Source organism: Dendrobates tinctorius, unplaced genomic scaffold (genome assembly GCF_039654945.1).
Source record: "Dendrobates tinctorius isolate UK_male_01 unplaced genomic scaffold, ASM3965494v1 ptg000165l, whole genome shotgun sequence".
NCBI classification, from domain to species: Eukaryota; Metazoa; Chordata; class Amphibia; order Anura; family Dendrobatidae; genus Dendrobates; species Dendrobates tinctorius.
Genome location: NW_027361832.1, coordinates 6,116,495 through 6,131,417, shown reverse-complemented (window position 1 = coordinate 6,131,417; position 14,923 = coordinate 6,116,495). Strand labels below are relative to the sequence as shown.

At 45.0% G+C, this 14,923-nt stretch overlaps 1 protein-coding gene across 1 annotated transcript in view; it reads right to left on the bottom strand.

The window, feature by feature from the left end:
- The window catches only part of LAPTM4B (lysosomal protein transmembrane 4 beta), a 174,385-nt gene that overhangs the window by 59,925 nt on the left and 99,537 nt on the right, over positions 1–14,923 (bottom strand). The window contains exons 2-3 of the mRNA XM_073550435.1: positions 3,944–4,055; positions 1,777–1,850 (exon numbers count right to left, since the gene is read on the bottom strand). Of these exons, the coding sequence (XP_073406536.1) occupies positions 1,777–1,850; positions 3,944–4,055 (186 nt within the window). The remainder of the gene's footprint in view (positions 1–1,776; positions 1,851–3,943; positions 4,056–14,923) is intronic.

Here is a 14,923-nt window from a genome sequence, read left to right as displayed (position 1 = left end):
TGCATGTAGCTCTCTCCAGGACAAATCCAGCAATACCTTCACATGGCCAGTCCGTTCCTTCACCACTGAGAAAACAACATTTGAATTGATATACAAATGAGGCTGAAGAGCTAGTGTAAATCTGAAGCCTCTGTCACTCCAGCTCTATTTCCCTCCCAGTGCTGCCTCCTCCTGCTTGACTGACTGCCTCTATGCTGTGTGACTGACTACAGGCAAAGGAACCATCAGGAGGATGTGGCACTGAGAGGGAAATAGAGCTGGGGTGACAGAGGTTTAAGATCTACAAATAGTTTTTCAGCATCATTCCCATGTCAATTGAATTGCTTATTTATCAGGAATCTTGTAAAGCTATTGTAAAGAGCTTGTCTTTTAAAAGAGCTACATATAAATGGCTTGGGTGTGAAATCCTGCTGACAGATTTCCTTCAAAGTGTGACAAATTTATCTCAGTGGCTCATGCTTTTTGGTAAATGTGGTGCATTGTTCAGCTGTCTAGTGTAAGTTTACACCACTTATCAGTTGGCTTAGTTTGTGCCAGTAATTTGACCCAAATTTTGGATTGCATGATGTCCAAAAAACTACACCCCTTTAAGAAAGGCAACATCCCTTTGTCGGACAAGAAGTAGAAAGTGTCTAAAACACATAGCACATATGATGCAAGTCATTAAAGACAGTTTTTTTGGCACAAAGTGCGCCAGGATTGTGCTTTTAGATTAGTAAATCTCCCCCGGCGTGTGAATTTTGCCTACTCTAAGAGGAACTTGCTCATATGGTTGCACTTAAGTAATTAACTGCAAATGGCCACATAAAGTAGCAGCGTATCAGCATCTATCAGCCCTGTCTGTACATGTAGTGAGGCGGAGAGAGAGAGATTTTACAGCTCCAAAGTTCGGGTCCCCAGAAATTTCAATGGGGGTTGGGATCTGGTTCAAGTTCTGGTAACATTTCTGGTACCTAAACTGAACTTTGGACTTAAATTCGGTTTGGGTACCAGAACCCGAACTACCACGTGCCACTCATTGCAACTCAGGAGTAATTAAAGAGAACTTGTGAACACATAAAGTAAAGGCATGGCAGTGACGACGCTGTTATACAGATTAGAACAATACCTTCGGTGAAGAGATACGCTTTGTGGTTCTTCTTTAATCAACATTGAAAGTTTTCTTCTATTGAGATCTGGGTGCACTGGGGCTGGACTGTGCACTGGGTCTTCTACACCGGCCCTGGCTCCAATTACATCTTTTAGAGATGTCATTGAGCCAAGACCTCAATCTGTGCATGCGCCTCCCACAGCATAGATGGCGCGAGCACAAAAGTTTACACAAGAGATAGGTGATTCCCAAAGCAGTGACCGGTCAATCAAACACCAGAGGCAGGCAGAGGGGCTGGGACAGGAGCAGAAGACCCAGTGCACAGACCCACCTCTGTGCACCTAAATCTCATTAGACGAAATTGTCAAATGCTGATTAAAGGAGAACCGGATTTCTTCACCAAACATATCGTTTTAGTGAGACGGAGGATAGCATCGCAGTGCTCGGACTGGTCGCCATTCTAAAGTAGGAGAGTTGGGGTAGAGTAACAAAGAGATTTTTTTTTACTTGGAAATTGATGCGCAACCGGTTTAAAGTCTAAATCAAAAACTGCCTGAACTCTGTTTGAATACTCTCTGAGGTGGATTTTGATGAGAATCCGCTTTACAGTCCATGTCAAAAAGCTCAATGTAAACCTGCACTTTGTGGCAGTAATCAGCTAAAACAAGGCTAAACCTTAAATTTACCTTGTAGGCTCCATATGTGGCCATTGCACAGATGAGAATCATCAAGAGGGAAATTGAAGTAGCAATGCACATATCTAGAAGAAAAACAGAACAGGTTAAGTCACAAAAAATCTGCATGTTATATGATATAAGCAAAACCTAATTAGAAGGAAATACCTTAATTTATATAACAGTAATTGTGCCATTGAAAACACAACAAATACAAAACCCCAGAAAGTAGTATGCAAAAAAGGGCAACAAACAGAATGACAAAATTAATGTACATGGAGCCAAAGAAAACAAATATCAGCAATACTAATTAGTAATATAAAGTATAAACTAAATATATGCACACATTAAATAAAGATGAGATTAGTAAGTAATGGTGTCATTACTCTCCCTGAAGAAGCCTAAGCGAAACGCACATTGGAGTGAGTGGCGGAAAAACAGACGAGCTTTATAATGCAACCGGGTCTGTATATTATCTTTTTGGCTCTAGTTTATTTATTACTTTCTCTTAAATTAATTTTTATTGGGCTTGTTTTGCACATCTTCAGCGCACTTTATATATACTGATCAGTATTGCTAATAATTGTTATATTTACCTCAATGTAGCGTTACATAAAACTCTGAACTTTTTCAAATTTATAATCACGGCTTAGCCTGTTCCCTTACACTTCATATTTTAACTTGTCTTCTGTGATTTGTGGTTTTTCATCGAGAATATTTTGGATTTTTTTTTACTAAAGTAATCTCTTTGGTGAATAATTTTTTCATGCTTTTTGTTGCCTTTTTTTGGTTATTACTTTTTGGGGATATGTTCTATTATATGATCTGTATGTAATATAAATGTATGTATTTAATATAAAAAAGCAACAAAACAACAAATGAGACTAATATCCCAAGGTGTAAAAAACTAATGTGAAGAATGAACACAACAACCTATATCATAGATGCAGGGCCGGCCCGAACGTATAGGCGAACTAGGCGGCCGCCTAGGGCGCCGACCCAAAGGGGGCGCCAGAGAAAAAATAGAAAAAATTATAAAAAATCTTTTCAAAAGGCAAAAAGTTTTAGGGATGGAAAGAAAAGTGTACCTATTTAAGGGCAAATATGACGCAAGAGAGGTTGGTTGGGTTGGCAACAATTTCGATAGAATCTGAAGTTGCTAAACAAATTAATCTCGGTGACTTAGTGTCATCCTTTTCAAAAAAAAATGCAAGGAAACAAAAATTTTAATTACCTATGGTCGTTTTTGTTTTGTGTTATTGATTACTTTGTATATATTTGTCCTATACAACTTCTCAGAAGATTAAAGAGTTAGGAGAGAGTTAATTAATCATCGTTGTTGTGGTTTATTTTGCTCCTAAATTTATATCCCAAGTTTTTACCTACTGCCAAGAATAGTAGGGGCGTAGCAAAATAGTTTTGCCTAGGGCGCCGTAATCTCTCGGGCCGGCCCTGCATAGATGACTCCCATGCGCACAGTTTTAGACAGTGGTGTTTGCTTTGAATAAGACAAGTTTCACTGGTCCAGGTATGGAACATGATGGTCAGACTGCCTGCAGTTCTGAGTCAAACTCTACAGCCTCATAGGCAGAGCTTGGATCTGGAGACCCGTGGCCATTCAATTTTACACTATCGGAAACAGGCCCAAGTCAGACAAAGGCAGTTGGATGGTTCTGGACTTTTGCATTGGTGGCCTATCCTTAGGATAGGTCATTAATATCTGATCAGTGCAGGTGTGGCACCTGGCACCCCCACTATTTTATATTACGCAACAAGGAGTTATTTCATACTTTTGTTTTTTTTGCCCGGCCTTGGTTGAGTATGGGGGAAATGTATCAAAATTGGCACTGAGGAAAGCGGAGCGGTGTTGAGGGCGTGCTCTGTGTCATGTGCAGAGGGCACTGCGCAGGGAGGGGAAGGAGAAAATAAACTACGCTGATCAACCAGTATCAATTGTGAGCTTTTATATTTCTAGAGGGGTTACCTCTGCCATTGTAATCCCACCTTGAGGATAGTAAGATGGCTACAGACCTTGCACGCGGCGTGAAAAGTAGGATCTGCCAATCCAAGGCTCATGAGAAAACATTTACTTGCCAGCAGATTCCACAAAAGGAACCCGGGACTAAGCATTAAGTGCCGCCATCCCTGGGCAGCTGACCGGTTATGGCCGGTTACTTACTGGCATCATCCATGAAGTCAAAGTCATTCCTCAATTCGTTGTTTGGAAGGTGGTACAGGTCTGGGTTAGCGAGGGCACTCAGCAATATAAGGAGAACCACAGAATTTATTATCTGAAAAGGAAAAACATGAGTTATAATGTACAGCCTTGATATATAATTATATCTCTTAGTATTTAGGTCTATTAAAGGAGTTTTCCACTTTCATAAAAGTGGTACCGAAACTATTGCATATCAAACAACAAACGCAGATAGAACTCACCTTCTGCGGGTCCAGCGCCAACTCTCTACCGCTGCTATAGTCTTGTGTTTTGGCAGCAGCATTGACATCATTACCACTGCAGCCCATCACTGATGTCAGTGGCTCCTGTCATCTGCGTCAGACTGCATGTGCAATTATACAGTTATTTCTGTATGTTTGTGGGGATCACCCTTAAAAATCCTGGACCACTGCCTCCAATATTTAATTTCAACAATATTTCCGAGAGCCTTGAGAAATGCTTTATATGAACTGAAATGTAGAAAGGACAATATAAAAGATTGCACACAAGGACTGATTTTGTTTTTCCAGTTTTTCCAGTTCTTGAGCAATTATTAAAGGAAATCTGTCAGCCAATTTTTGCCATGTAATATGTGAGCAGCATGGTATAAGGACCGAGTGTCTGATTCAAGCGATGTGTCACTTGTTGGACTGCTTGTTGTCATTACATACACTCACTGCTTTTTTTGCTGCAGATCTAGCCTTGTATATGACACATCGCTGGAATCAGTCTCTCAGCCTCTACATTATTCTACTCTCAGAATACATTAAAAAAAACCTGCTGACAGATTACCTTTAAAAGTCATTATATTATCCTAAATGGAGAATATTTATACCCCTCTTCACCCATTTCTATGCCGCCTCTGACTGTGCCTATGTGAGAGGAGACCAAGACAGTGGTTAGTGGCTTTTGGATTCCTCTGCCTGTAGACACGTCGAGCATCTGCCGCCGGGATCTGCCGAATGATTCACTGCGCCTGCGCAGTAAATCAGACCGCCTCCATCTTTGTGCAGACAGATAGCGGCAGACACATTAAAACTGCGCATGCGCTCCTCCTGTACAAAGATGGTGGCGGTCAATGAATCATTTACTGGTCCCGGCGGCGTCTTCATGACGGTGTTCCGCTCGTGGTACCGCACAAGAGGCTGCATATACAGTGTGTGTAGTGTTTACGGCATATACAGTGTGTGAGTGTGTGTGGTACGTACGGTGTATACAGTGTGTGTGGTGCGATGTATACAGTGTGTGTGTGTGGTGCGACGGTGTTCCGCTGGTGGTACCGCGCAAGAGGCTGGTACCACCAGCAGTTTTCATATTGAAACACCCATCATTTGGGAGTCCCAATATGGCGGTCAGCGAACTTCCGCCGCTTGGAATTCTGGGATCCGGACACATCTGGATGGAACAGGATGTGAAGACATTACAAGGTAAGTATATATTAGATGGAGTCGTTATAGGGAATAAGTGTCACTCTTCACTGTTTTTTAACATTATATCCACGGAATCTGGAGGCGCAGTGCTGTAGTTTCTACTCGAGCATCAGAAGTTGTAAAAAGACATAGGAAAATATCTATAAAAATACCTGTGATTGCCGTAGCCAGACATTCATGTTCAATAGACCCAAATGTAATAGAGCACTCCATCATATACCTACTGCATACAGCGTACCACCCCGACCGATGATAAACCTGGCCGGCGTCCAGAGGAAGGCATGCACCCGGCCCCACAGAGGTCACCTTCCCAATCCAGGTTATTAATCCTCTTTCAGATTATAAAACAAGATTGGTTGGGACATTTCAGAGAATTAAGCTGTAAATAATTTCCGAGGTTGGAAATCTAGGAGGACGATGTAGATGTAGATTTAGTGGGGTAGTAATATAGTTGACTCAACCCATTTTTTTTTTAGCAACATGAAGCGAGTGTATGAAATATTGCATTGTTCTTATTTTTTAATTTCAGCAAGTCAGCAGAACGAAAAGGAGAGAGGACGCAGGCGCTGATACCAAAGTTATTCAACTAGCTGAATGCATCCGAACAGACGCAAATACAAGAATGATTAAATGGAATTATTTAAAATAGATAAAAATGTAAATTAAAAGCAAACACCTTTTTTTTATGGGGGGGTGTTCTAAGAACAGCGCCACTCCTATAAGGCTGTGTGCACACGTAGATTTAGGTCCTACAGATTTTTCCGCGCAGATTTGGAAAAATCCGCAGGTAAATTCTCAGGTCAAAAGACCTGCGGTTTACCTGCGGTTTTCCCCTGCGGTTTTCCCCTGCGGTATAACACCTCTACAATGAAGAAGGGGTGAAACCGCAGCAGAATTCGCACAAAGGATTGACATGCTGCGGATCTGAACCCACAGCAAATCAGCGCAGAAAAAAAAATTAATACAGAGCTCAGAATTCAGATAGACTGGTGATTTTATAAAAACTACAGCAAGCAGCCCAGATACATATTTAAGCACTGACTTACGCAGCACAGCACATTATGACTATGTAAACTGTGCGGAGCCACCGTCCGGATACCATATACTGGCATTCAGGATTTTCATAGTATTAGTTTTTGTGTTCTGTATATACTTCTTGCATTTTTTTTCTGTTTTTCTGTTTCATATGTACCGTATGTATTGTTGCATTTATGCACGTATTGTACATTCTATACAGCATTTAATGAAAGTCCAAACCAGGACTGGAACATCAAAATATTCTGGGGTAAATGGATTGAATGAATAAGTACTGTAATTAATTTTTTGCATCACGTTACCCTTGGAGTGTCGATTCTTCCACATATTCATCAAACAATTTGCACCATAAAAATCTTGACTGAAACCATATAAATGTCACAAAATTTTCTTTTACTAATTTTTGGTGTTTTTACACCAGTTATGCCCAATTTTTGCAAGGGGGATGACTTAGATCATAGTAAAGGGCCGTTGCCAAGCTAAAGTCATCATCCTGATATACGCTACTGACTCGCCCCCAGAGGCCGTGGAGTACTCGGTGCCGGGCCTGTTGATTACAATGGGAGATGTCACAGTGGCAGTGACCCGGTCCGTGGCCTCAGGCGGTCAGTGTAAAAGGGGTAGAGTGATGGGGATAAAGTTGTTGAGATGATTTGTGACACCACCTGAGGTTTCTGGTCAGTTTGACCAGCGCTGCAGGGTTGCTTCTCTGGGACAGATGGTGTGGTGCAGCAATGATGTTGAAGCTCCCCACAGGTGGAGCTGTAGTCCCAGGGCAGTGTAGATGAGGTTGGCAAGTGGGGAGATGGTGTAAAGAAGTAGATGTAGCAGAGACGGGTGTAAGGCGCAAGAATAAGTGGAGGACTGAAGGGCATGTAGTTCCAACTGCTTTACTCAGTCTGGTGTACACAGATGCCCGCTTCAGTGCCGTGTCCTCCAGGGCAGGGGTCCAGCCAACTCCCAAGCAAGATAAATTACACCGTTCCAACACTCCACCAACATGTGCCTTTTCTGAACGTCTCCTCACTAGCGCCTAAACTGAAGTACTTGTAGTTGTGATTTAAACTCAAGTTCCTCCTTCTTGATGTTACTCAGAACTCCACTCGTACGGCAGACAGCTGTAGCCCGCTTCGGGGACTCCTTGCTATCATGTCCCGGCTCACCCACGTCCACGTTGCTGTTGTGCCCCCAAGTCTTAGATGGGAATAAAGTGGTGACAACTTCTATTCCTCCAGTTTCTGCTGCAGGAACATCAGTATCCATACAACCTCGGGGACCAGACCCTGGCCATGCGCTTCAAACTTGAGGAAGGGCTCTACTCTGACCTAGTCCTTAGTTCTCTTCTTCTCCTTACGTTCCGTACTAAACTATCTTCCTTCTGAAGAATCAGACTTTCTATGGCTCTTTCCTGTGCCAGCAGCTCCAGGTCACAGGAGTCTGCTGCAGCACTTCCTTCACTCCATCCCTCTCAGGGGATCTTCTCTCACAGACTGACCTTTTCCTAATATTCTCCCGCTCTCTTGTGTAGTCTAAGCTCCACCCACCTCCCAGCACTCTTCGTGTTCCAAACAGGGAGCGACAAAGGTTGCTCTGCTACACTACTGGTGTGCGTGTGGGATGTGAGTGTTGGAGTGTGGTCAGGTGTCTCCACCTTACCTGGATAGTGGGGTATCACACCTCAGGAGGAGGTGCAGTACCTCTGTGGCGACTGACCCTCAGGGGCGCCACACTACGAAAGTGGCTCTGGCGCACGTTAATGAATTTGGCACTTCTTACTCCAGTGGACTCTGCGCCAAGATAGACGTACTACAGTAAATGCCAGTCTTTATAAATCGAACCCCTGTATTTTTTTTTATCATGGATTAATTTGAGTGACGCCTTTTTGGACATGTGGAGGTTGTGGTCCAGTGAGTCCGGGCCTTGAAGACTTGCACCCGCACAGATTGCTGCTTGGATTAGCGCTGCCTTTACTCTCTTTCTCTTTTTACATACTGTAGATAGGAAATAGTCATTTATTGTTATAAAGGTACAATTGATGAGCGAGCGTGCTGGGATAAGGCGTTATCTGAGCAAGTGTGAGGGAGCGCCAGGGCCGTAGTCGTGGCTGAGAATATCAGGTCTTGCGTTCAATGGTCTCACATCACATGCAAATAATTTCCCATTGTCAATGTACTTGCCTCTTTATCCTCTGCACCGTCAGGACCTTCTCTCTGTTGCTTAAGGTCCCCTTTGGTCGCTTGTGTACTAACAGACACAGTCCAGTTGCAACTTAAAAATTTACTTTCTTCTTTACGCAGCACATCCTTATCATACACAGCATCTGCATAGGGTTCCATACAGCTCACATTCTCCACTTTCCCTGCATGCTTTCCTTGGTCCTTCAGAACGTGCCCGGGTTGTACCACCTCATGCGGTAATGCAGCGTCCTTCCTGTTCAGACCCACTATGCTTGGGGGTTTCCTTGTCTGTTTCACCCCAGATCTGAGGGTATCAGAAAATCCTCAGCAACTCATCAACTTCACTGAGGAAATGTTCAATGAAACTTTAATGCTCCTTGAAGATCAGTGCATAGCAATGTCAGGAAAAGCCTTACAGTTGCTTGGTTTGCCTGCTCCAATAAGAAATCCTGAAGGCATCCAAATGTGTAGGGAGATTTTCAAAGAAACAAACTACAATATTGATGAACTGACAGCATTTGTGTCTCAGAACGAGCCAATATTGGTACCAGATCAAAGGGACGCCTATAACTACATTTTAAGTTTCAGTGAAACCAACAAAGGTGGGATTGTCTTTCTTGATGCTCCAGGTGGAACAGGAAAGACATTTGTAATCAATAGAGTTGAGCGACTTTTGGTTTTTTAGGGTCGCGTTTCGTTTCGTGAAACCCGACTTTTCCAAAAGTCGGGTCGAGCAAGATCGTCCGATTATAGGGAAAAGTCGGGGTCGTCCCGAAACACGAAACCCAATGTAAGTCAATGGGGAATAAAAGTCGGCAGTGAGAGGAGGACAGGAAACACACCTACAGTGCCCATTTGAGTGCCAAAAGCATCAATTCTTCTTACTTAAGCTTGTCAACCTTAATTAACTTCATAATACAAGTTACGCACTGAAAAATGGGGGTTATTTGGCTAAAGTTGTGGGGGGGGAGGGCTGGCTGCAGGTTTTCATGTGCCCTGGGCGAAAGAGCGCCCCTTTAACACATACCACAACTCATCATGCTCCGATACGGCAGAGAAATAGCGGTATAGTACAATGAAAAATACCTCACTTTTTACATCTCATGATGAGGCCCATCTATTTCTCCATACAGAATCATTGGTCCCATATAATGTTTGAAACAGTATATGATGAGCTCCACATAATGCTACAGTATATGTTGGTCCCCATGGATGAAGCTCCACTGTCTTATGGGCCCAAATAATGCTCCAAACATAATGGGCCCCATTTCTAATGCTCTAGTGTATAATGGGCCCTGTAAATGCTGCTCCAGTGTCTGATGTCCAGTTTGGAATGTTCCAGTGTATGGTGGGCCCCATCTATCATTCTCCAGAGTATAGTGCTCCCCAAAAATTGCTGTCCCAACATTGAAAACAATCAAATAAGTCTCCTCGCTAGGGAATCCCTGGACTAGTCTGGACTCCTCGTCGTCCCCATCTTCCATCTCACTGCACAGTATTTCAACCTTGCAAGTGCTGTGATCCTGAGCAAGCAGGGGGGGCCCACTCGTTGGCGTCGGCACTGGCACAGGGCCCCTGATAGTACGGTGGTGTGTCTGATGGCGGGTGGGCCGAACCTGCACTTTCATCTGCAGCTTCCTCTTTGTCACCGTGTAAGATGGAACTGTATATGGGAAGGGTAACCTGAGTTTCATCAGGGTCAGATTCAGGCCGTGTAGCGTGAGAGGGGAATGTAGTGGTCTGGGTCAATGTACCAGCAGATTCATCGAGCAGTCGCTGGGCATCAGTGCACTTGTGTCGCCCCCAGGAGTACGGTCGCCACAGTGGCATTACCTTCCTCCTAGGGAGTGTGATGTCATGCTTGGGAGCAACGAAGGATCTCTCTAGCAGGTTAACTGATTGGGCGGCGTTATTCCCACGAGTCATGACCCTCCAAGCAGCGTTCATGAAGGCAAAGTGTTTGTTTTACGTGGGCAGTATGGTTGCAAAGCTGAACCTTAAAGGAATGTCCAGAAGGGCACCACCAGGAGTGGAGCCTACGGTTAAATTCGACTCCACCTGGGAAACCTCAACCATGCCAGCTACAGAACAGATGCACACATTGCAAGCTTAATTCCGTTAACGAACGAGACTCCGTCATGCCCCGCGGTCCGAGTCCGGCTTACTAGAGGGACACGTGAGGCTCTGGAACATGAGATTGGCCAATAACTGGTGTGTCATGCCCTTACATGTCCGTGGCTGCATGTGCGCTACACTGAAAAGGCCAGCGTTTGTCGCTTACAGGTGCAGATAACCCGCTGAACAACGTTAGTGATGGGGATCACTGAGTGATTACAATTATTACCCGCGAACAATGATTTCCCAGTAAGTGCAGGTCAACTGCAGTTCCGGAATTAGGCCTAACCGTCATTCCTGAAAAAATGAAAAACTTACGTGTGCAAACCACAGGTGCTGTAGCTTGCCAGCCGTTCTCACGCCCAGTATGGATTACACGTGATTGCATAAAGGTTAGAAAGGGTAGTGTATCCCCAGATAACATGTATGGATAGCGTACACATTCAAAATATATGTCTCAGGAGGCAGGCTCAGACGGTGTTAGGCCCAGTATGGATTGCACGTGATTGCACAAAGGTTAGAAAGGGTACCGTATCCCCGGATAACATGTATGGATAGCGTACACATTCAAAATATATGTCTCAGGAGGCAGGCTCAGACGGTGTCAGGCCCAGTATGGATTGCACGTGATTGCACAAAGGTTAGAAAGGGTACCGTATCCCCGGATAACATGTATGGATAGCGTACACATTCAAAATATATGTCTCAGGAGGCAGGCTCAGACGGTGTCAGGCCCAGTATGGATTGCACGTGATTGCACAAAGGTTAGAAAGGGTACCGTATCCCCGGATAACATGTATGGATAGCGTACACATTCAAAATATATGTCTCAGGAGGCAGGCTCAGACGGTGTCAGGCCCAGTATGGATTGCACGTGATTGCACAAAGGTTAGAAAGGGTACCGTATCCCCGGATAACATGTATGGATAGCGTACACATTCAAAATATATGTCTCAGGAGGCAGGCTCAGACGGTGTCAGGCCCAGTATGGATTGCACGTGATTGCACAAAGGTTAGAAAGGGTACCGTATCCCCGGATAACATGTATGGATAGCGTACACATTCAAAATATATGTCTCAGGAGGCAGGCTCAGACGGTGTCAGGCCCAGTATGGATTGCACGTGATTGCACAAAGGTTAGAAAGGGTACCGTATACCCGGATAACATGTATGGATAGCGTACACATTCAAAATATATGTCTCAGGAGGCAGGCTCAGACGGTGTCAGGCACAGTATGGATTGCACGTGATTGCACAAAGGTTAGAAAGGGTACCGTATCCCCGGATAACATGTATGGATAGCGTACACATTCAAAATATATGTCTCAGGAGGCAGGCTCAGACGGTGTCAGGCCCAGTATGGATTGCACGTGATTGCACAAAGGTTAGAAAGGGTACCGTATCCCCGGATAACATGTATGGATAGCGTACACATTCAAAATATATGTCTCAGGAGGCAGGCTCAGACGGTGTCAGGCCCAGTATGGATTGCACGTGATTGCACAAAGGTTAGAAAGGGTACCGTATCCCCGGATAACATGTATGGATAGCGTACACATTCAAAATATATGTCTCAGGAGGCAGGCTCAGACGGTGTCAGGCCCAGTATGGATTGCACGTGATTGCACAAAGGTTAGAAAGGGTACCGTATCCCCGGATAACATGTATGGATAGCGTACACATTCAAAATATATGTCTCAGGAGGCAGGCTCAGACGGTGTCAGGCCCAGTATGGATTGCACGTGATTGCACAAAGGTTAGAAAGGGTACCGTATCCCCGGATAACATGTATGGATAGCGTACACATTCAAAATATATGTCTCAGGAGGCAGGCTCAGACGGTGTCAGGCCCAGTATGGATTGCACGTGATTGCACAAAGGTTAGAAAGGGTACCGTATCCCCGGATAACATGTATGGATAGCGTACACATTCAAAATATATGTCTCAGGAGGCAGGCTCAGACGGTGTCAGGCACAGTATGGATTGCACGTGATTGCACAAAGGTTAGAAAGGGTACCGTATCCCCGGATAACATGTATGGATAGCGTACACATTCAAAATATATGTCTCAGGAGGCAGGCTCAGACGGTGTCAGGCCCAGTATGGATTGCACGTGATTGCACAAAGGTTAGAAAGGGTACCGTATCCCCGGATAACATGTATGGATAGCGTACACATTCAAAATATATGTCTCAGGAGGCAGGCTCAGACGGTGTCAGGCACAGTATGGATTGCACGTGATTGCACAAAGGTTAGAAAGGGTACCGTATCCCCGGATAACATGTATGGATAGCGTGCACATTCAAAATATATGTCTCAGGAGGCAGGCTCAGACGGTGTCAGGCCCAGTATGGATTGCACGTGATTGCACAAAGGTTAGAAAGGGTAGCGTATCCCCGGATAACATGTATGGATAGCGTACACATTCAAAATATATGTCTGAGGAGGCAAGCTCAGACGGTGTCAGGCCCAGTAAGGATTGCACGTGATTGCACAAAGGTTAGAAAGGGTACCGTATCCCCGGATAACATGTATGGATAGCGTACACATTCAAAATATATGTCTCAGGAGGCAGGCTCAGACGGTGTCAGGCCCAGTATGGATTGCACGTGATTGCACAAAGGTTAGAAAGGGTAGCGTATCCCCGGATAACATGTATGGATAGCGTACACATTCAAAATATATGTCTCAGGAGGCAGGCTCAGACGGTGTCAGGCCCAGTAAGGATTGCACGTGATTGCACAAAGGTTAGAAAGGGTACCGTATCCCCGGATAACATGTATGGATAGCGTACACATTCAAAATATATGTCTCAGGAGGCAGGCTCAGACGGTGTCAGGCACAGTATGGATTGCACGTGATTGCACAAAGGTTAGAAAGGGTACCGTATCCCCGGATAACATGTATGGATAGCGTACACATTCAAAATATATGTCTCAGGAGGCAGGCTCAGACGGTGTCAGGCACAGTATGGATTGCACGTGATTGCACAAAGGTTAGAAAGGGTACCGTATCCCCGGATAACATGTATGGATAGCGTACACATTCAAAATATATGTCTCAGGAGGCAGGCTCAGACGGTGTCAGGCCCAGTATGGATTGCACGTGATTGCACAAAGGTTAGAAAGGGTACCGTATCCCCGGATAACATGTATGGATAGCGTACATATTCAAAATATATGTCTCAGGAGGCAGGCTCAGACGGTGTCAGGCCCAGTATGGATTGCACGTGATTGCACAAAGGTTAGAAAGGGTACCGTATCCCCGGATAACATGTATGGATAGCGTACACATTCAAAATATATGTCTCAGGAGGCAGGCTCAGACGGTGTCAGGCACAGTATGGATTTGACGGCCCAGATTACACAGCGGAGGAGCAGGGAGAAGTAAAGATTGCAAATGCTGGGGCCCTGCCCAAGCAAGGGGGGCCCACTCGTGGGCGTCGGTACTGGCACTGGGCCCCTCATAGTACAGCGGTGTGTCTGACGGCGGGTGTGCACCACCACCGTCAGAGACACTTGATTGCACTATGAGGGACCCTGTGCCAGTGCCCGCGCCCAAGAGTCGGCCTACCCACCTGTCCAGGGCAACGGCACTCGCACGGTGTCGTGCGCTAGGTGGTGACCCCGGCCATGGGGGGGGAGGCAGCACAGTTAGGGAGTTTTAGAAAGTGGCATATGTTGATGTTGGACATTCAGCTGATGCAAAAGGCGAAATAGGTGAAGTCCCAGGAAGAGGTGGACCAAAGCAAGCCATTTTTCTGTCACCCTATGTGTCATCAGGGGAAGGTGGGACAAAATCCTTGGAAACCCATGCATGGTTCATTTTAATGAAGGTTAGATCATCCACATTTTGGGTTGACAGACGGGTCCTTTTTTCTGTCAGGATTGATCCAGCTGCACTGAAGACTCTTTCCGATAGCACACTTGCAGCTGGGCAAGCGAGCTCCTGTAAGGCATATTGTGCCAATTCAGGCCAGGTGTCCAGTTTAGCGGCCCAATAGTCAAAGGGGAATGACCTGTGTGGGAGAACATCGATATGGGAGGAAAAGTAGTTTGTAACCATGGTTGACAACTGCTGTCTCCTGTCACTTTCCATCGATGCAGTATTACCAGTTGTGTGAGCGGTATTTGAAAAATCAGTCCACAACATTGTCATGAAACCCCTGTCTCCAACGCCACTT